General features: G+C 39.7%; 3 protein-coding genes across 12 annotated transcripts in view; 2 read left to right on the top strand and 1 right to left on the bottom strand.

Moving 5' to 3' along the window:
* The window catches only part of LOC134211335 (pre-mRNA splicing regulator USH1G), an 85,597-nt gene extending 81,501 nt beyond the window's left edge, over positions 1-4,096 (top strand). For all 10 annotated transcript variants that reach the window (XM_062688104.1, XM_062688101.1, XM_062688096.1 and 7 more), the window contains exons 3-8: positions 1,841-1,984; positions 2,174-2,395; positions 2,465-2,787; positions 3,104-3,446; positions 3,509-3,736; positions 3,796-4,096. In XM_062688104.1, the coding sequence (XP_062544088.1) occupies positions 1,841-1,984; positions 2,174-2,395; positions 2,465-2,787; positions 3,104-3,446; positions 3,509-3,736; positions 3,796-3,961 (1,426 nt within the window). In that variant the 3' untranslated portion in view covers positions 3,962-4,096. The remainder of the gene's footprint in view (positions 1-1,840; positions 1,985-2,173; positions 2,396-2,464; positions 2,788-3,103; positions 3,447-3,508; positions 3,737-3,795) is intronic.
* A 173-nt stretch (positions 4,097-4,269) lies between these two features.
* LOC134215576 (uncharacterized) lies at positions 4,270-15,233 on the bottom strand. Its single transcript, XM_062694732.1, has 7 exons — positions 15,194-15,233; positions 8,350-8,522; positions 7,443-8,295; positions 6,667-7,376; positions 5,247-6,605; positions 4,602-5,190; positions 4,270-4,396 (listed from the first exon to the last, which is right to left on the bottom strand). Exons 1-7 carry the CDS (start codon positions 15,231-15,233, stop codon positions 4,326-4,328), a joined length of 3,795 nt encoding a protein of 1,264 aa, XP_062550716.1. The 3' UTR covers positions 4,270-4,325.
* A 192-nt stretch (positions 15,234-15,425) lies between these two features.
* Positions 15,426-22,589, top strand: part of LOC134215575 (uncharacterized) — a 65,672-nt gene continuing 58,508 nt past the window's right edge. The window contains exons 1-5 of the mRNA XM_062694731.1: positions 15,426-15,521; positions 15,576-15,748; positions 15,808-16,660; positions 16,724-16,974; positions 17,035-17,204. Of these exons, the coding sequence (XP_062550715.1) occupies positions 15,482-15,521; positions 15,576-15,748; positions 15,808-16,660; positions 16,724-16,974; positions 17,035-17,204 (1,487 nt within the window). The 5' untranslated portion in view covers positions 15,426-15,481. The remainder of the gene's footprint in view (positions 15,522-15,575; positions 15,749-15,807; positions 16,661-16,723; positions 16,975-17,034; positions 17,205-22,589) is intronic.

Below are 22,589 nucleotides of genomic sequence, written 5' to 3'. Positions count from 1 at the left end.
TGCTAAAGTTTGATACCCGTATTGCCATAGTTTGTGATGTTTTGAAATTGGCCGATTTTGGTATCCCCGGAAGCTTCCCCAAGGGCCTCGGAACTGACCCCAGGGTGGCCAATATCATGTCTGGATCTCCTGATTCCATTCGTCTTGCAAAATGCTGAAGTTTGATACCCACATTGCCCATGGTTTGTGATATTTTGAAATTGGCCGATTTTGGTGCCCCCGGAGGATTCCTCAAGGGCTTCGAAACTGACCCCAGGGTGGCCAATATTATGTTTGGATGTCTCAATCCCACGCAATATCTTATTTGGATGTCATAATTCCATTCGTATTTCAAAATGCTGAAGATTGATACCCATATTGCCATAGTTTGTGATATTTTGAAAATGGCCCATTTTGGTGCCCCTGGAGGCTTCCCTAAGGGCCTCGGAACTGGCCCCAGTGTGGCCAATATCCTCAAAATCATATCTGGATGTCAAAATTCCTCTAGTCTTCCAAAATGCTGAAGTTTGATACTTATATTGCTAGTATGGAGCAAAAATATTGAACTGTTAGTTTTGGGCCGGTTCCCGAAGGGTCAGTTTGAAGAAACCCCGTTGTTAGCCATTTATGGAACAGGTGTCACCATGATTTCTGGTTCTGACATAATCCCTACATACAAATCTACCGAAATGATATGAATTGAGACTAAAAAAGCAACATTTTGTTGGACTTATAGAACCAAAAAAGGAAGTTGTGCCGACTAAGACGAATTAAGTACTCTCCATTTAATTCCACCAGTTAATTTTCGTTATCTTTGCAGATACGTATTTCGACCACAACTGTGTGGTCGTCTTCAGTGTCTCGTACGAGCCTAGCAGAATTTCAAGCGATATGACCGAAAATGACATACGGTCGAACTGGTAATTTGGGCGAAAAGCCATTTTCCCTTACAGGTTGTTTGACCAAATATGCCATGTGGCCGATAATGCCATTTAGCCGAAATGGTCGGCCGAAAGAGGCATTTCAGTGAAAATATCATTTGACCACACGGATCGTACTGGTGAAAATGTCATCTGCTGAACGAACTTTTTGGCGAAACTTCGGCCATAAACATTCTATCAAATGAGCTTCGTAATAATGGTTTGTTCGGCCAATTGACATAGTCACGGCTTTGTGGTCTTCGCAGAAATGACCTTCGGCCAAACCGCCCTTCTGTATTCAAAAATTTGACATCAACGAGACCTTATTTGGATTTCAACGGAAATTCCTTGGGATCTTCCACGGAAGAGAAGATGTTCAAAATTTAGAAGGATTAGAAGGACAATTTCAAAGAAAATCCTCCCGTGACACCTATGAGAGATCGTAAAGTTCTCTGCATCTTTCTTAAGTAGGTGTCCAAATACCCATCCTTCCCCTTCCTCAGCATTCGCAAGGACGTGGCCAGGACAGATCTCGATCATTAATGCACACTGCATTGCTTCCATCTAAAAGAGAGTGATTAGTACCAAATCAATATATGTGGTCAATGAGCCACCTTAGTAAAGTCTAACTCCTTGATCTGTGGTAACGTATGAAAGTGATTCTACTATCATACAACAGTCTTGTACCACCTACGAATTTGTGCAGGGAAATCACCTTCCAATCTATACTGCCCACGATCGCATATTTGTCCCATATGATTAGGAAATCCAGCAAATATGAGACTGATATGCGATCATAGGCAGTATACGTTTTGAAATTATTCATGGCAGTAATGTTCACTAGTCTATTTACGATATAAATGCTTATATTTTGTGGGCGACAGCAAATAAAATTAGATTAAAAAACTTAACTAACAAAATCTTTTTTTTCTCTTTACCAGAGCGGCCAAGGATGGCTTGCTTGATGTGCTCAAAGAGGCTACCCGCGCCGAATCAAATTCCAAAGATGCTGACGGTATGACTCCGGTGCTGTGGGCCGCCTTCGAAGGTCGCTTGGAGGCACTAAAACTGCTAGTTGGAAGAGGGTAAGCTAGGTGATCCGATATTTTAACTCATGCTCCTATATTCATTCTATCAAAATCGATAACAATCGATAGAAGAACTTGTGATTTATAAGCAATGTGTCTGCATGAAAGTAAAATATGATGAAATAGATTTTGTTTCGAGATAAGGTGATTATGATAGCATTACAATGAATGTGTTTATTTTTACAGAGGTGATCCAGATAAATCAGATCAGTTTGGAAATACCGCGTTACATCTAGCCTCTGCTAAAGGCCACATGCAATGTGTCGATTTTCTGGTACAATTTGGAGTCAATTTGTATGCGTTAGATATTGACAACCACAGTGCGCAAGATTTGGCTGCCATAAACAATCGAGACAATATTTTGCGCTATCTGGACGCGGCGGCGGCAAATTTAGAAGCTGTTGATAAGTATGAATCAACACCAAATTATCTTTGAAAGTATGTGATGGTATAAGATGATGAAACGCTTGATTACAGGAAAAAAGTTCGAGATTTGAAGGAGCGAGCGAAAAAGAAATCAGCTAAGCGGGCGCAAGAATATGCTGCCAGGCAGCAAAAGGTTGACCAGGGAAAGGATGATCAACGGATCAGGCCGCATCGGCCGTCAAATATGTTGCAAATGTTGAAGCACAAAATTTGGTCGGGTAGTCAGGGAAATTTGAAGAGTTCTAGTAAGGATAATTTGAACAATAATTCGACCAAATTTAGTGCTTTAGTTGCTGGAACCGTGACAGGATCACGAGGAGCTGTAAAGAAACGAGCGGAAGCATCCAAACTGAGACAGCAGATGGAAAATGGAGGTATGAAATTAACATTTGAGACATTTATTATGCCTAGTTCGTTTTGGTTTTGTGGTTAAAGAAATTTATACAATAAAACTTGACGATTTTCCGTTCAATTCAGAGGAATTGTGCTTACATTTTAAAGACAAGATTAGATTAACTTTGATGGCTATAAAAACCATTATAATATAACCATTATGTATTAGTAAGTCTAAATCGAGAATATTTAAAGAGACTTTCTTCAAATATGCAGTAAATCTTAACTTGCAAAAACGTTGCTTTTGGGTTCACATGATAATCCTATGTCCTTCTTTAACAATTTACTGTCTTCTAGGTTTCAAAATCGGCGAAGTGGAAGCAACGGGGAAGCGGAGCGTCCGTTCTATTCAGGGATTGCAGAGAGATTCGGAAATTCTGTACGTTGGCACGTACAACTCATCGGAGGAAAGCAGTAAACGAGGCAAAATAAAGGATGTGTTCGACGTCGATTCCAATGGCTACGAAGAAGTTGACGACGACAGTGAGAGCTGTGGATCTAGTGCAAAGTTCAATACGATTTCGCGATCAGTTAGTCAACCTGATTTTCTAGCGAATCTGAACGACGATTTAACAAATGATGTAATGCTTCAAAACAGACCTAGCATTTTCAACAGGCCGTCGGGGAATTTCGCAATGACGTATGTCTCCTGAATATGAATTTATTGCTTACTGATGTAATACGAACTGGGTTTCATTTTAGGCGTTCCGTTTCCACTGTGCTGGCACAATTGGGCAACGAAAATTCGGCCAATGATTCTTCTGACGGATCAACTATAGCCAAACCAAAACATGGACCAATCAAACCTCGTTCGCAGCTGGTTATTTCGGACTCTGAAAGCGAAGCGAATAGTTCGGATAATGAAGAAAACGAATCATTGGCGGTGCTAAGGTTTTTAACTGCATTCAAACTGGAAGACCACTATCCGATGTAAGATTTTAGTTTAAGCTTATGTATACTAAAACAAAGTTTACATGTTTGGACATTAGTTTTCAGAAAAATGAAATCGATATGGAAACTCTAATGTTGCTCACGGAAAGTGATATCAAATCGTTGGGTTTACCGATCGGTCCTCACAGGAGATTGTGCATAGCGATTCAGGAACGTAAGGAAGCACTTGCAAGTCCGGGAACGATCTTGGACAGTCGATTGTAGAAGCCGCTCGCACTGCCATTCCATGCACCGACAAACAAATACGTATGCCTGGGGATGATGCCCCTACTCCTGGAACTGTAAATTATGAACACCTTGTTGTAAATAATGAATTAAATTATTCTGAAATTTTAAGAATTTTGTGTTAGTTATTGTTATTTAGAAACTGAGAAAATTCTTGTTTTTGTTTTTACATTCGCATATACTAAACGATACATACACATTTTTGCTTTATCTTTTTCATCATTAGATGCATCTTGCCTTGTTCATTTCTAGATCTCATTTAGTTGTTTAAACACTTGGTTTGGGGTCATTGCTATCAGTTTTGAGATCACGAAATGATTAAATCTTCTTACCCATAATTTCTTCAGTACAGTTTATACTGATCGAATGATTTGTAGGCCATTGAAAAAATCTTTTCCGGCGTGGTACCTGAACCTGAAAATACGTATGTAATTAGTTATGAGAACTGGCAAATGAAATAAAATTTTAGCCCAGTAATGTGATAATATTTAACATAAAACCGGATATAATTCGGTGACTTCGTTCAAGGCTAAAGAAACATCGCGCAAGCCCAACAAATCTAGTTCTACAATGGCTTAACATTATGCTGTAAAAATATAAATCCATTCTATGTATTTACCAATTGGAATCCATTCGTCTGGCAATTCTGCATCTCGTCGCGCCGATCGTAACGCATATCTCAATGCATAAGTCAATACAGGAGTCATGCTAAATGACGGTTCTCCTACAGCCTTAGAATGCAAAACTCCATGTGGATTGGAACTACTTTTCAAAAACTTCACCCGAAAATCCATGGGAATGTCCTTCACGCCTGGAACCTTGTAATTCCAAGTGCGGTTATTCACTAGCGAACCATTGGAGTGGTCATAGACTAGGGCTTCCGTTAGATAATAACCTAGTCCCATAATGAAAGATCCCTCCAGCTGTCCAATATCGATTCCCGGGCTCATACTTTCCCCGACATCTTCAAGTAGGTCAACTCTTGAAATTTGCACATTTCCGGTAAGTACGTCAACTTCCACTTCGGCGCAAGTGCATCCCCAGATAATATATCCTTGAAGATCCGTCGATTGATAGTGATACTCGGCAGTAAGGTCGACGTTCGCCATGAATGCTCTGTTAATGATTTCCTCCCAAGATGCCGAACGGTTGGCTGTCCAAATTGGCTGAAGTCGTCCCAGAAGAATCTCGCAGCACCGTTTCACTGCCTGTGTTTTACATAAAATAGTATTTTTTTTTACATTATCATTTACAGCATACTTACGAATGCAGCTGTTTCACTCGCTCTGCTATGGACAGATGGATTATTATTTGGAGAGGTTAGAGTAGTTGTTGGTTTAACTGATATTTTACTCAGCGGAATTCCAAAAACGGCAGCAACAACTTGAGCCACCTTCGTATTGACTCCCTGGCCCATTTCAACAGCACCGTGCGTAATTGCCACAGATCCGTCCATATGGTAGATCGAAACCAGAGTATTCAAAGCTCCCGAATATTCCATAGGATATTCCATTGGAATAATGGCGATTCCTCTTTTTCGCCATCGATTCATATTATTGAACTTATCAATTGCCCTCTTTCGAGAATCAAACTTTACTTCTTTTCGAAACTTCTGTAATAGTTGACGCATCAAGTTTCCATTCGGCATGTTTAGCATGCGTACCTCCAAGGGATCCTTCCCAACTACGTGAGCAATGTGTTCCATGATGTTTTCTATCATGGCTATTCCTTCCGAAGTACCTGGACATCGACACCATGTATTGGAAGGGACATCCGTTCGTGCAACATTCCCCACTAGGTTCCATTTATCCGTACGATAGCAATTTTTGAACATGTCACTTGTCAAGTACGCTAAGTTTTCGTTGATAGTCGAGCCTCCGTCATGAGTAAATGTGTTATGCAATCTATTGATAATCCCCGTATCGTCCACATCAACTTCGTACTCACTAAGACATCCAATACGCTTTCCAATGGCAGACATACTTGTTTCAATTGAAAGAACCATTCGAACAGGACGCTGTGTGAGTTTAGCAGCTACGGCACAGGCACACGCAATATGAGCAGGTCGCGTGGACTTTGCACCGTAAGCTCCGCCCAATCGGCGCACGGTCAAGTTTATGCTGTTCTGCTGAACATTAAGTACTTGAGATAAGGCGCATAGCACTAAATCTGGATACTGCGTTGACGAGTACACGTCCATACCGTCTTCAATGGGAACACAGAAACATGTCTGTGTTTCAAGAGTATAGTGATATTGTCCTTGTAGATTCAGACGTCCTTGGATTTTAATGGGTCCCTCGGTAGCCTTATTGAACTGTGCTCCGTGTCGATCATATCCTTCATTCGATATTCGGTCATATGCCTGAGCATTTAAAACATCTCTTACTGTTGGATAAATAGGCTTTGGTGGCAGCTTCTCATAAGTTGTCTTAACAAGAGAAGCCGCTCGTGTAGCTAACTCGAATGTTTCAGCTACTATAATGCCAATGGGTTGACTGTGATATAGCACCTCTCCACTACAGAAAACTTCTTCAACTCGTGGAGCTCCTATTTCTAGAGTCATGAAATTATTGATTCCTGGGATATCCTTTACGGAAAAGAAACCTGCAACTCCTTCTAGTTCCTGCAAGTATACAAATTATACTACCAGTTATGAATTATGCAAATTATAATTTTTGAGGTACCAAAGCTTTCGAAGCATCTATTTGTAGAATGCGGCTATTAATTTCAGTGGCTAGTACAAACGCAGCGAATAATTCGTTCGGCATTTGTGATATGTCGTTGATATATTCCGCTTCACCAGCGCACTGTACCATTCCTTCCAACTTGGGAACATTTTGGGTGAGGGGCCATTTGCTTGGATAGGTATCGTAGCTTTGCTTTCCCGATGATAGAGACCGCTTTAAGATTGTTGCGCCGCTTCTGACTTTCGGGTCGAGTTTAACCTGCTGTTCGATAGCCATATCTAGAACACATTTATAGAATAGCGACAGAGCTAGGTTTCTTCGATATTCGGGTGAAGCATCCGGGGAAACAAAGTCTGGTTCGATCTCCGCGGAAAGTATTTTCATTGCTTTTCGAATGGTTTCATTTTGGAACAAAGGTTTTCCAACAAGATAAGCTTCCGTTTGTGTAGCATGAATAAATGACGGATTTATACCTCCAAAGCAAATAGTTACAGACTTTGGGATAAAATTAGACTCTTGTATCTTAAACAAAAGTGCCGCATTGACATATGCTCTGGCGTTTTGCGAAACAGGCATTATTTTGAATGATCTGAAGATATTTCTCACTGGGTCATGCTGTGGAATGATTATGCTAGCCAATAGTTTTTTCTTCATATCCAGGTGTAGAAATTGACTGAGTGTCAAAACTTTTGAAGAAGTGTCAGTTACTGCAGAGAAAATACTATTAATCATTTAATTACCATCATTTCAAATGTTCACCGGAAAATACTTACATATTACCAAAGAAGCTTCCACTGCTTCGAGGAGGAGAAACATATCCGAAGGAAACTCCCAATGGTCATGCTTTATCATTAGGTTTCCAGCTATCGATCCCATGTTTCTCACGGGGCGGTTCGCAATCTTTTGTACATGTTCGATCACTACCCGTAAGTATTGGAAATTATTGCTTTTCTGAACTGCTTGTTGCATGATCAATATAAATTGATTCAAAGTATTACTTGCACCAATAATAATATTCTCTGCAATCTCACTATGATGTAGCTCAGCGACGTCATTAACGTCGATAAAAACTTCCAAATCATCCTTTCGTCTGTAGACTCCATGAGCAGTGTTCCCCGCTACTAGCATGTACGGCTTATTTCCTATCGTACGAAATATCTCAAGAATTTCTGAAATGTTGTACGGTTTGTACCATTCTTTTCCTTGTCCATCAATAATTCGCTGCATATTCCGTACATTTCCTACTAGTTTACTACACGTGATAGAAGCTTTTCGCGAGCAGCTATACCCTGTTCCAAAATCTTCAATGTCCTGGCATAGTTTTCTAATACCCTCATTCGTATCCACGGCAAAGCTTTTGAACGCATCCAATATCGGTCGATAACCGGTACAACGACAGATATTTCCGTCGAGAGCATTCTCCACTTCCTGCATACTAACCGATCCTTCGCTCGATTCCAGCAAGCTGAACATACTCATAACCATTCCACTGGAACAAAATCCACACTGCGAGCCATTGAAATGGGCAAGGCGCTTCTGAATGGGATGATAACCATTTTTCTTGCTTCCAATTCCTTCCACCGTGAGTACATCACATCCATGGCAAGAGTAAACGGGAAACAGACACTAAAGAAAAATTGTATTGATATTGCAATGGTCAGCTCTACATTGAAGTTTTACCGAATTAACAGCATTTGTGGTTATTTTCTCGGTTGCTGGATGTTTTCTGGTTATATTCACGATACATGATCCACATCCTCCTTCTAGGCACATGAATTTAGTTCCCTTCAACTGAGCGTGGTCACGAATGAAAGTATTCAAAGACGTTTCGATGGGGATGAGCTTTGGATCAACTAAACAAATTGTGTTAATTAGTCATGTAGTTTTATTATTAGTTTTCTTTATTATGTACTTTAAGGACAAGCCTCCGGGAATCCAAATTCAAATCTACTTTCGTTTTCAAGGGCATACCACTCAATAAGGAAGCAACGCACAACTGTCATCCTTCTATTTCAGTTTTGCTACATCGCAGCATGCGTGAAATAATACAAATGACAGTTGTCCATTGCTTCCGTTTTGAGTGGTGTGCCCTTGTAAACGCCAGTAGATTTGAATTTGGATTTCAGGAGGCTTGTCTTTAACGATTAAAGTCAATAAAAAAAATAAAAACACAGGAATTGAATCTGTTGAATTTCTGGGGCGAACCACACCGTATATCCGCCCTCACAGCTGTCGGGAGTGTCCCTACCTCGGTAGGGTAGTGCGTGTGCTGCTTCAGCAGAGAACGAGTGATCTGCTTGTGTTGAGGCAGGAGTGTCATAGTGCGTCAGCACTATTGTCACCTCGAAGCACGGCAGAAGTTTGAATGTGGACTGCGCATGCTGAGGGAGGAGTATCGTAGCGTTGGGTTGGAGCCCAAGAAGGGTTTAGTGGGTGAGAGTCCCACAGTCCCACACTCCGGTACACTGCCATGTGGTAGCTTGGCAACTACTATGCGTGTGCTGGGTTAGTGTATAAAAAAAGGCCTACGGGGCCCTTGCCAGGTTCTCTCTGAGAAATTTGTGAAATTCGTGATCGTGATCCGTGAAGCTCAACGTATCCCGCAAAGGCTTCGTGCCGCGAGCCAAGATGTGAAGGATAAGGTTGGAAGCATCTTGACGGACGAACGTGCGGTGATCGAAAGGAGGAAGCAGCACTACGAGGAACAGAGAGAGTACAGGCAGTGAAAGTCAAGGCAGCGGAGGAGATGACTACGTCAGTTAAGCGGACGATGGAAGCCAACCAGTCTTACCATGATGGAAGTTAAGGAATGCCATCCAACAGCTAAAGACTAATAAAGCAACTGGTAAGTATGGCAACGGGGCTGAACTCATCAATATGGGCTCGGGAAAGCTTGCCTGCACAAACTGATTATCAGAATCAGAACAGCTAGTGGAAGAAAAGAGTAATAAGCCCCATTTACAAGAAAGGTGACAAGCCGGAATGTGAGAATTTTCGAGCGATCATCATTCTCAATGCCGCCTACAAAGGGATATCCAGATCATCTTCCGTCGTCTGTCACCAATAGTTTACTGTTAGGCAAATCCTCCAAAAAATCCGTGAATACCAGATCCCAACGCAATCTGTTTATCGATTTTCAGGCGGCATATGACAGTATTGAATGCGTAGAGCTAGGAAAATTATGGTCGAGCTTCTCTGGGAACCTTACCAGACTGATCAAAGCAATGCTGAATGGTATGCAAAACTGTGTGAACTGCCAACGGCTGAAAATAATGTTAGTCGTGAAATTCGAAGGTGCATCATCTGTGGTGTGGAAGTCGGGCCTACTATGAGCTCCACAAGAAACTGCGGTCAAAAAAATCAGAAGGGTTGTGTACAAGACACGACCGCAAGGTAGACGTTGGACAACTTAAGAATAAATTCACGCACGCTGGGAAAGCAGTTTTCCTATAAGGTACAAAAAGGGGGTAAGTGTAAAAATCGACTCGAAAAATTGGAATTGTACACACTTTACAGTTTTTACCACATCATAACATTATGCAAGAATATACTTTGATGCTCACACTAATACTATGTTGAAATTGTATAATACATACACTAACACTGTTAATGTTAGAACTGTAATTTAGGTTTCGCGAAAAGTTGATTTTTGCATTCATAAAATCAATTCTTATTTGCACCAATTGTCCTTTTTTCAAGTGAATTTATATCACAGGTGACCATTATAATACAATTAAACTAATCCCATTCAATTGGTAGTGGTTCGTACCAAGAACGCAAATAATTCAAAGATTTTACACTTACCCCAGGTATCAAACACTGCGGGGGAAGTGGATAATGTTCTAATTACGCATTTTTTTTTCTCCCTCCAGGGTTTTTTTTTTCGATAGCTGTGAATCTTAATTTGTTCCTTCTTCGTTATCATTGTGGTTCCAGTGGTGATTGGGCTAATAAAAATGAGAAAATGCCTGATTAATCCACCTATCGGTATTGATGCCTTTCACATGTTTCACATATGAAAAAAATGTATAAGAAAGTTAAAAATACCACTGATAAGAAAATATATTGTATAATTCACATTAATTTTTATTCATAACAGGTTTCGCCGTTGAATGCAATTTTTTGCGAACAAATTGGTTAAGGACTAGTGCTTAAGAATAGCTGATAATTTTGTACGTGCTTTGCGCACACACATACATACAAATACGCACATACAGACATCATCTCAATTAATTAAACTAAGTTGATTAGTTTCTAACCCTGTAAGTCCCATTTTTCCTTTAAAAAGTTCATCTTTGGGCGAACATATAGATTTTACACACTTAGTGTTCGAGAGGACAAAACCAGCCCTCCCCTAGCTATTACGAAAATTCCTTGGAATCTATTCCGTTAAGGTAATGAAATTATTCCACAAAAGATACTCAGAGCAATTATCGTATTGATTTTAGTTATATGTAACTACTCATCACTATTGACGGTCGAGGTAACATGGGTTTTCCACTTACCCCATCCCACTAGGGTAAGTGGAAAATCAACTCCTAATTTTAAAATCTTTTTCCATAAATTTCAAGCGACCAAAATGGTATGAATTACCGCACAACTGGTGCAAAATTGACTGTTTTTGATAGCCCATTTTGATTGATCGCATTTAGATCATTTAAACTAATTTTACACTAATTCAAACATGCACTATCGATTTTTCCTTTTCCACTTCCCCCAGTGTACCTTAATCAATAAAGGAGGCCCATTAGAACCGCCTCTTCGTTGATTTGTAAGAGTGCAAATATTGTGTAGCCCTATCAGCACACATGTTCCACATAGGTTACTGCAACTCATATGTGACCAAATTCAGTCACAATCAAGTTACTGTAACCATTTTTGTCTCAATTTTTGTGCTGATCGGGAACCGTAACGCTCACCAAAGGGGCGTGGCTGCAGGGTTAAAATTATTGATCACAAGAAAGCAGCTTCTCCGCGCGCGCGAGCCATATAGTTCGAGATGCCGCGAAGAGCAGACCGCGGTCCCACCATCGACATCGCCGGAATTCGTGCTGGAAATTTTATTCCTACCGATGGTGTGGGTCGTGCGGTCGTCGTCAGCATCAGCAGCGCTCAGGTTAAGTTTTCTTGTCTGAAGTACTAACGATTGGGTACCATCATTGAAAATAGCTCTTAAGCCACAACTTGAGGCGAGACGAATTTTGATCAAAGTACAAATTAATCGCTTGGTGATGGCAGATAGTTTCCGTCGGTAGCGGAATCACGAGCGCGCGTCAGAGAAAGACGCAGCCGAAAATTATTCGCATGGGTAGCAGCAGCCAAGTGAAATTTATACCAAATAAAGAACCAATTTATTGGTCCTGCAACAAAACCAGATCCAGAACCATGCAAACAAATTTCACTGCAGTGCCGCTGACGCCGACGATAGTCACTCGAAAGTTTGCCGCTTAACCGCTACAGATGCATAAACCACCACTGCCTTCGATACTAGGACCATCGCCATCGTTATGTGTGCTCTCCGTTTCCTCTCTTCGTGATCACTCACCGTGGATCATCGTACAGAAATGACGCGCGAGCGCGAATCATGGGCCTTTTTATACCCGGAGATAACGAAACGGTAGGTCATATGGCCCTTAACTTAATCATTAATCATTCTGATGTCCGTGTTGGGAATGCATGAATGGGATTGGTTGGTACTGGTATTTTTACTGGGTAGGTCAAGAATTGAAATTTTCTATAGTTTATCGTAAATAATTAAAAGAGTTAATGAAATTGACAAATTGATTGATATATAAATCTCGAAAATCCATCAAAAGATTCAAAATATTACATGATTTCGTGACGGTCCCTAATTTTAGATTCTGATTTGACACCCAGTACCTTCGGGTAAGACGTTGTCCAACGTCAAAAGATTCACCACCGCACCAAATATGTCATGTACAAAACGCTGATAAGACCGGTAGTCCTCTACGGGCATGAAACTTGGACCATGCTCGAGGAGGATTTGCAAGCATTCGGAGCATTTGAGAGACGAGTGCTTCGGACCATCTTTGGTGGTGTGCAAGAAGACAGTGTGTGGCTGCGAAAGATGAATCTTGAGCTTGCTCTGCTCTTAGGTGAACCCAGTATCCAGAAGGTAGCTAAAGCCGAAAGGGTACCATGGGCAGGGCATGTTGAAGGAACGCTGGAGAGCAACCCTGCAAATATGATGTTCGTTTCCGATCCGGCAGGTACGAGACGGTGTGGAGCGCAGCGAGCGAAGTGTGCTGACCAGGTACAGAACGACTGGGCGAGCGTGGGGCGCATCCTAGGATGGAGAGATGCGGCCTCGAACCATGTATTGTGGTGTCAAATAGTTGATTCGGTGTCATCTGTTTAGATGTAAGCCAAACAAATGTATCGATTCTGATCATCACCTCCTCATCGGCGAAATACGCCTGCACATAGCGCGGATTCGTCGGCAGAAGGAAAAAGTTTAACGATGGCTCAACACAAACTGACTAGAAAGCTACGGTGAAAGGCCCTTTGTTGAAGGTGGAAGCGTGGAAGGCCAATAGACCGCCATAAAAAACGCCTTCATTTCCACCAGAACTTCCACCGAGAATGATCTGGGCGAACTGTGCGCCCAATGGATCTCCGATGAGACCAGGCGGAAGATAGAGGAGCGAAAAGAAGCCGAAGCCGAAAACGCAGGTACCGAAGCTCAATTACTGATTCAAATGGCCATCCAAAGCATGAAATCGATCAAAGCTCCAGGGCTCGATCGCATATCAGCCGAGAGGCTCAAAGCTAACTATATGACTTCCGCCCGGATTCAGGATTCAGGATCGTTGCGACTCTCCGCGAATACAGTTGCACTGCTAGCTCAACGGCGCTCTGATATGCAGAGTAAGCTCAACAATGACGTGAACACGGAGCCAGCTTCACAGTAGCAGGACAATCTGTGAAGAATATTGAAAGCTTCCAATATCTTGGCAACCAAATAGCGTCAGATGGCAATATCAAGAAGGGCAAACGCGCTAGCATCTGAATTTTCACTTCTAACGTGAAACCTGCGCTGCTATACGCTAGCGAAAAAAGGTGCAGTACATCATTCGTGCCTGGTGACTAATAACTGGATCTCAAAGAGGCCGATAACAACTGAAAATAGAGAACGGGAGTGGGGCTTGCTCAGCCACACCTTATGTAGAGGCGTGTAACCTCAGAAAGGAAATAACATAACTTCTAATTTGGCAACTGGTTAGAGCGACATCGAGACATCGTTGAGGATGGAGATCTTTGAAGTCGGTCCTTTGCACCACTCGGGGTGTATAGGACCCCTAGGTAAGTAAATGAGTGAAATCTTTGCTTCTATACGCTATTGAAACATGGAGTGTATCAGTAGAGAAAACTTAACTGCCACCTACAAGTGTTCATTAACAATTGAATTTCTGAATTTTATCGGAAGAGTCAATATTGGTCATGTTCTAATATCTAACATGTTCGAGCGTGTGTGTGTACACTACATGATAACAGAGCTTATAGTTCCCATTGTCACCCTATCAAACACAAATTAATTTTTTTTCGAATTATTGTGATTTTTTCAGCAGTTAGACAATCGATGAAATAAATATTGATGAGATGATTTTTTCCAAATGAGACGACAATTTTTCCTTTATATTTTTTATATTTTTGAGAAAACTGAGACAAATTTTACAAATTTCTTGCAACAATGGCTTCTACTTCAATGGCTCTACATACATTCCTACTGGAACTGGCCTGTGTTCCAGCTTATTATTCTACTAGCATTTCCTCATTTTTTATGCCCGCCATTCCATTAGTATGTATGTATCTTGTTTGGCAAGTACAATGAACAAGTACTATCCCCAGGGAGGGGAGTCGAGAATGTTTCCAACCCGAAAACACCCTAGACTTGACAGAAAATCGAACTTGCCATCTCCGGATTATCAATCCTACGCCTTTGTACGCAAGGCTAACTGGAGACCCCAAAAATAGCTACTGTATTCCTTGAATCCATAATATGTAGAGGGAAAGACGGCTTTGGAAGGTTTTGTTCTATTATTGTTAGGGGGGTTTTTATCGACCAAGTTTTATGAAATTTGGCTACAATATTCTTTGATATGCAAAGAATGTTTAGGCCAAATTTGAGCATAGTCAGTCATAACCCCCCCTTCCCCCCAAAAATAGAACAAAATCTGCCAAAGCCGTCATTCTCCCTACCTATATTAATAACAATAAAAAATAATGTTTTGGAGCGCAAACTGCTTTATGTCTCAAAGCAGTGAGAATGGTAATTATGGCATATAAACGATACAGGTTAAACCTAGCACTTCTCTGCCGAATACATGTTAGTAACAAATTATTTTTTCCCGAAAAAAAGGTTTTGCGTATTATCTTCCAGTATTAAGGTCTCGATTCAACACCAAACATTTGATAGAGGCCCGGATACCAATCAATTCAGTTCCAAATGAAAGGGGAATGTATAAAACAGGAAATTTTTGAAAAGTGTATTATTTGTACTTACTATGGTATATTTTCCCATTGATGCTAAATACTATGTCCATTATTAATACAAATCACCTAGAACTGATTTTTCTTAACGATCACACTACGTTGTTGACGCGCTGGTCAACTAATGAACTGAAAAGCGGACAAGTAACGAATTATTTCAATTCTTCGTGAGTTGTAGGCTAATGCAACAATGTTTCATGCGTCTCGGTTGAATTCTTCGCAAAGTTTTCATCACCTTGGGTTCAATGGGCCTCAATCAGTTTATTGGCTGTTTCTCACCTGTGAGCATCCACATTGCACGATGGCTGCCATATTTACCATAAATGGAAAATTGTATAAAGGTAAATAATGTCGTTTATAAGATGTGGAGAAATTTAACTTAGCGATCTATTCAGTTTCACCAGATGATGTCCCAGTTGATACATCGTTGAATTCGTTTATCAGAAACCATGCTTATCTCACTGGAACTAAGTTTATGTGTCTCGAAGGAGGATGTGGAGCATGCATAGTCAACATCAAAGGAGTACATCCTGTTACAAAGAAACTAACAACGCACTCTGTCAATTCGGTTAGTTTTCATTCGAAGTATATTACTAATTATGTGATAAATCGAGTGCTTGATTCCAGTGTTTATATTCGGTATTTTCTTGTCATGGATTAGATGTCGTGACGGTTGAAGGAATCGGATCGAAGGAAGATGGTTACCATCCAGTCCAGCGAAGATTAGCTTACTTCAATGGAACGCAATGTGGTTTTTGTTCGCCTGGAATGGTTATGAGCATGTATAGCTTGGTGGATTCAAAGCGAAAGGATATTACCATGAACGAGATTGAAAATATTATAGATGGGAACATTTGCCGTTGCACAGGTTATCGACCAATTTTAGACGCGTTTAAATCGTTTGCCTGTGATGTAAGCGATAGAGTTGCAAAAATGTGCGGGGATATTGAAGACATTGGAAAGGTGTATTGCAGTACAGCGACGAATCATGATTGTAGTGCTCTGAATTATTTTCGCAAAAGACATCCATTAAAACTGATATTCAAGGAAGGAAAACAGTGGCATAAAGTGTACAGTGTTGACGAAATATTGAAAATCCTTGCCGAAATTGAAAATGAATCGTATATACTTGTGGGTGGTAATACTGGACATGGTGTTTATCGTAGAAAAAGCACTTTGCAGTATTTTATTGACGTGAGTTCAGTGGAAGAGCTATATTCGCATTGGTTGGGCAGTGAGCTGATCGTTGGAGCAAATGTGTCATTAACTGAATTCATGAGCATTTTGTTGGAGGCAGCATCAAAAGATTCTCGATTCAAATACTGTACAGAAATAGCAAATCATGTTCAAATGATCGCCCATAGTGCAGTACGCAACGTTGGCTCACTAGCAGGGAATCTGATGCTGAAGCAACAACATCACGAGTTTCCATCGGATTTATATATCATTCTTGAAACAGTAGGAGCTCATCTGACAATAAGTAGAACGAATTTAGATTAATATTTATGAAGAAAATAAGCTTTGGACTTTCCCGGTTTTTCAGTCAACGTAAATGGGATGATGAATAATGTCACTCCTCAGGAGCTCATCGAAGAGGATATGAACAAAAAGATTCTTACAAACATTGTCCTACCAGCACTGGATCCAGGCATACATATTTTCAAATCATATAAAGTGCAGCCAAGAGCACAAAACGCCAAAGCCTATGTTAATGCGGCGTTCTTGATTAAACTTTCCAGCAACAAAGCAACAGTTAGCCAGACGTCGATATGCTACGGAGGAATCCATCCAAGCGTAAGTTGTTTCGATTTCAGTAGTCTAGTCAGTCCGTGTCTAGGTCGAACTTACTTTCAGTTCACGCACGCGATAAAGACAGAAAAAGCGCTCGTGGGAAAATATCTGTTCAAAAATGAAACAATTCAGGAAGCTCTGAAGGTGCTTGAAACTGAGATGATTCTGGACTGGGTGCTACCCGACCCAAACCCGGTTTTTCGGAAACAAGCTGCACTTGGACTATTTTACAGGTTAGTTGTGCTTGCGGAGTTTGCCCTGGCAGAGTATCGCTATAATTACAGATTCGTGGCCTGTGATAGTCTTTTTAAAAAAAGGGTTTTACACTTTATTCATATTAAAATTAACTGTTTTATTCAATTCTTCATTTTAACACAATTTATCAATTATAACGAAGTTCACAGGTTGATGTCCAGTGCGTAACAGAGAGAGTGTTGACTGGTGCTGATTGGTTTCATAAAGTTAAACTGCTTACCAGGCGTATTCCTTAGTGGCCCGATTGATTACGCTGGCCTCAGTATCCGTTATTGGCAATTGTGTGGATGTAACTTTTGTTTGTCAATAATTAATTCCAGAGGCTGCATTTTGAATTTAATGGTTGACAATTGTTTTTTTTCTATAACTTAATCTGATTATATTAATCAAGGTCTGATATTTTCAACGTAAGTGTCCTAGTATCACTTTATATACTAAGTTATAACCCTGGTCGACACATCAGAAAAAAAATCATGAATTCGAGATGTTCATGTGTCGCATATACAGTACGCGACCGCAGAAATCGGCTGATGACTGACTATAGTTGATTAAATTTAAAAATTCCGAGATTATTTGATCACATTTATCTAAATGGATTAGCTTACATCTAAACAAATAACTAAATATACAATGTACGGCATACAATTTGGGACAGTACCAGAAATGTGATTGTATGCTGCCGTTCTACGCATACTGGTACCAAATTTAAGAAAAAAATCAACTGCAAAATCGCATGTAGAATAAAACTGCAATTTTCGTTTCAAGCGGGCTTCTAGCGGGTAGGAGATTTAATGACTTTACATCACTAGACAAATGCTGAAGGAATTTTCGAAGAAATTTCGAAAGCTATTTCCGAAAATATTTTGGACTTTCCAAGGGATTCTTAAACAAAGATAAAACAATTTTGGAAAGTATTCCTAAAACAATTTCTGAAAGAATTTCCGTAGGATTTTCCATATGTATTTCCGAATTTTTTTCCAAAGGAATTCTTAATGAAATTACAAATGAATTACTAAAAGAATTCGCAAAGGAATTTCCAATATAAATTCTGAAGAAATTTCCAAAACTCTTAAACTTTTGTCAGAATGCCTTTGGAAATTCATCCAAGAATTCTTTCGAATTTTCTTGGGATTTCTTCTGAAAATCCTATAAAAATTGCTTCGTCGAAAAATCCTGAAATTTCTATGGAAATTCCTCATAATATCCCTTCGAAAATTAAAAGAAGGAATTATAAGACAATTTCGAAAAAATATTTGTTAAGGATTTTTTTAGTACCTATTATATAACACCTACGCAAATTGTTTTAGGAATACATTTGGATATTCCTTTAGGAATTTCTTCGAAAAATATATTTTTAGAGTTCTGTTTGTACTTTCTCAAGAAATCCCTTTGGAAACTCTAAGAAGAAATTCTTGGAATTCCTTTGAAATTTTTCTCAGGTATTTCTTCAGAACTTCCCCTAGGAATTATTTCGAAAATTCTTTTAGGTATTCCTTCGGTTATTCCTCCGGATTTTATTTAGCAATTCTTGCAGAAATCGATTGTATCTTCATGATCATAAATCGACGTAACACGTTGTAGTGATGTTCTATCCTATGCTGATGTCTAATGTCAGTGCTAGAGCGGATGATTTTGCATTTCGATCTGTTTACCCACTTGCGTCCCATTATTGTTGCACAAGCACCAATTTAACTAGACGTTGATACCCATCTGCAATAGTCCGCGATCAGATGAAGAATAAATGACGTGGTAGAAAATCTTTAGACCTTCGGAGATTCCTTTTGAAACTCCTTCGAAATATCCTTTGATTTCTAATTGAATTTATGAAGGAATTGTTTAAGCAATTTCCTAAAGAATTATTGAAAAAAATCTCGAAAGAATCTTTAATGGACTTTCCAAACAAATTCCTATTGGAATTTTCATTCATTTTTTTAAATTTCTACAATAATTCTTTTAGGAACATCTGAATGAATTCTTTAGGGAATTTTGCCAGGAATTTCTCCGGGAAGTCCTTCGAAATTCGGGCAGTAGTAAAACGACATCCTGTTTTGAATCTGGAATAAAGACTTACAAAAAACAAAAATATCAAGATTCCAATAAAACTTCTTCGGATATTCTCGAAAATTCCTTGAGAATTTACTTCAAGAGTTACTTCAGAAATTTCTTCAGCAGGTTCTGAATCACCTGCTGAAGAAATTTCTGATGAAATAATATATTCAAAAGTTCGTTCGGAAAATCCTTCCCCAGGAATTAATTAAGTTAGTCACCCAGAAATACTTTTAGGCATACCTTCGAAAATTCCTTCAGGAATTCCATTGTGAAAATCTTCCGCAAATAAATCTAGAAAAACCTTCAAAAACTCCTCAAGGAATTCTTTCGTAAAGTCCTTAATGGTAATTGTACCAGCTTTGGCCATGTTCCTATTCTGGCCAGTTTCTCGAATAACTCCAAAAGTAAAGCCATTTTCGAGGGTTTTATTAGCTCTAACAGGAGATATATCCTTTATCTTTCTTCGCTGTTGCAACTGATCTAAACTGAGTTTTTTTTTTGAAAATACGCATTTGTCAGGGTTGGCCAAATTAGGCACTGAGGTGACCAAAACCGGTACACTTCCCCTATACAAACTATGGCAATTTGAAAAATTTACAACAATTACCTCACCATATTTGTTGCAGATAAAATGGAGCGCAACATTATCTTTATCCTCTCCTTTGCATATAAGGACAAAAAGTTATAACTATCACTAGCGTGCACAGCGATCATGTGAAGGGGGGGCACGGAATGACAAAGGTGCATAATAGTTCAAAGTGGTGGCGTGGTGCGAGGTGCGAAAGGTGCATAATGCAATAAAAGGTATCTGGTAATAATTGCTTATCAGATGGTGTAAAAATGATTACACAGAATAAGGTGCAAGGAGATATTGATAAAAGAAAGAGCTTTTCGAACAAATCACCCCACCGACAGAGTGTTCTGTTTAGTTTCACAATAATATTAAGGTGGTAAACTCATTCAACCTTGCTAAATATGTACAAAAACACCTTGCAAAATACCACCTGAAACGTGAAGCAGCAAAAGTTGGACCGATGGTGAATGCATCGAAGATTTAGTATATGCTAGTGAACGGAACCGAGTGCGACAGGGCTCGTCTAAGAAACAGTGTTACGATAGACGGGGATATTTTCGAGGTGGTCGATGAATTAGTCTTGCATCTTGGATCCTTAATAACGGCTGATAATAATGTCATTCGTGAAATATGCATTATCTGTGGAAGTCAGGCCTACTATGGGCTTCAGAAGAAACGGCGGTCAAAAAATATTCACGCCCACTATATCGCAAATGTATCATGTATAGAACGCTCATAAGACCGGTGTTCCTCTATGGACATAAGACTTGGTCCATGCTCGAGGAGCACTTGCAAGCACTCGCAGGATTTGAGAAAAGGGTGCTTAGGACCATCTTTGGCGGTGTGCAGGACGGTGTGTGGCGGGAAAGTATGAACCACGAGCATGCTCAACTCTACGGCGAACCCAGGGAAGGGTAGGATGGGCAGGACGTGTTGCAAGAATGCCAGACAGCAACCCTACAAAGGTGGTGTTTGTGACCAACCCGGCAGGTAGTAGGAGGCGTGGAACGCAGCGAGCGAGGTGGGCTGACTAGGTGCAGAACGGCTTGCAAAGCGTGGGGCGCAACCGTGGCCTCGAGCCGTGTATCCAATTCTCCGCGAGCGATAATGGCCGCAAGCTTGCCTGTGGGCTAGTCTCTGGAGCAACTTACATTTTTTGTATTAGACACTTTTTCTTGCAGTCTTTTGTACATGCTAAGGTTTTTTTATAATTGGTTTTGGGTATAGTAGTATCCCCAGTATCATTTCAGTTTTACGCAAGTTTCAAAGCAGTCTTGTGAAGTATTTAGCACTCCACCCCCCTCCCCCTTAGAAGCGTGACGTACTTTGTGGGTGATACCTATTTCTTTTTCTGCAGCTTTATAATCAGACTAGAGCATGCTACACAAATTTTCACGGGGCATGGTTTATAATTTCCACGGGTAATATTTTTATTTTAATCAGGAAATGCTTAATGGGGATTCTTTTGTATTCACACAAGCAAATCCACAATAGTACTTCTTTGACTTTCTAAGGAAAATTATTTTTCATTTTAACGCGATTTTTTCTGAATTTCCACGAAAATACTTCTGATTCTCTGCACGCAGCACTTTCTACTTGAATTTTCACTGAAAATGAGACTGAAGAAGAGATTCTACTAGAACTCCACGGGATTTTTCTCAAGTTGTCAAAGTAAATTATTACCATTTTCACAGAAAGTTCTAAATTTTAATTACCTTTAACATGAAGTGCATTTAAATTACACAAAATTCTTCAGCATTCCTACAGGAAATTAATCTTAACTACCACGGGAAAATATTCTTAATTACCAAGAGAAATTCTTATAAATATCGACGAAATATTCTATTAATTCGCCAAATGCCCCATTTGTAAATATATAGAATTTTTCCTTTATTTCCACAGGAAATTCTAATCAAATTCGTAAGAAACTTGTTCCGAATTTCTCCGGATGTTCTCCAGGCATTTTTTTAGATATTTTCATGAGCATTTTTTTTCGATTTTTCACACGAAACTTCGATTTTTTTTATTTATTTGTATTTATTTTCTAGTTTTTGTTTTTAACAATAATTTTACATTATAAGTTGTTGACCACATGGCCCTTCATCTTAAGAATTATTAATTTCTTAATATAATTATAGTTTTCGCACCGGGCAAGTTAATCCTACATAGTAGCCCGAGCAAGGCCTTGTTTAATGAAAAAAGACTTAAAACTAAATTTGATATTCTAACCACTATATATACAGTACGATAAAATTTGATAACCTTATTTGGTACGAGCGCCCTAATTGCATCTTGGTCAGAGGAAAAGCAACAGACCCTAAACTTTTCTTTGTGCTCACCAAAGCGATCTTGCAATGTTTTAATCTCGGTCAGACGGTGGACCTCAGATGTTCTTTTCCTGGTGAGGTGTTCATACAGGGTTGTTAATCGATAAATTATCATCGTTAATTTAAGTATTCGTTGATTTATCTATAATTATCTAGTTAACTGTAACATGTACTACAGTTAAACGTCCTTAAATCATGGGGTTAAATTGGTAAGAAGCACTTCAAGAGAAATACTTTCGGAGAGAATTTCGGAGCAATATCCGCAGGAATTTTCCGAGGAACTTCGGATGAATTTCTCGAAGAACTGCCGAAGGAAATTTTAGAGGAATTTCCATGGGGATTCTCAGAGGAACTTCTGGGGAATTCCTAGATGAACCATCGAAAGAATTCCAAAAGAAAATCCGGAGGGATTC

This window comes from Armigeres subalbatus, chromosome 2, assembly GCF_024139115.2.
Source record: "Armigeres subalbatus isolate Guangzhou_Male chromosome 2, GZ_Asu_2, whole genome shotgun sequence".
Taxonomy (NCBI): domain Eukaryota; kingdom Metazoa; phylum Arthropoda; class Insecta; order Diptera; family Culicidae; genus Armigeres; species Armigeres subalbatus.
The sequence above is the reverse complement of the archived record's forward strand: the minus strand, read 5'-3'. Positions and strand labels throughout refer to the sequence as shown.

Bases quoted from the DNA above. Each gene is read 5' to 3' on its own strand.
- LOC134215576 (XM_062694732.1), bottom strand. From the start codon at position 15,233: ATGGACATAGTATTTAGCATCAATGGGAAAATATACCATA. The intron at 8,523-15,193 runs GTAAGTACAAAT...CAATTTGTTTAG, and splicing joins CAATGGGAAAATATACCATA to TTGATCCAAAGCTCATCCCC. The intron at 7,377-7,442 runs GTAAGTATTTTC...TTTTCTCTGCAG, and splicing joins GGAAGCTTCTTTGGTAATAT to TAACTGACACTTCTTCAAAA.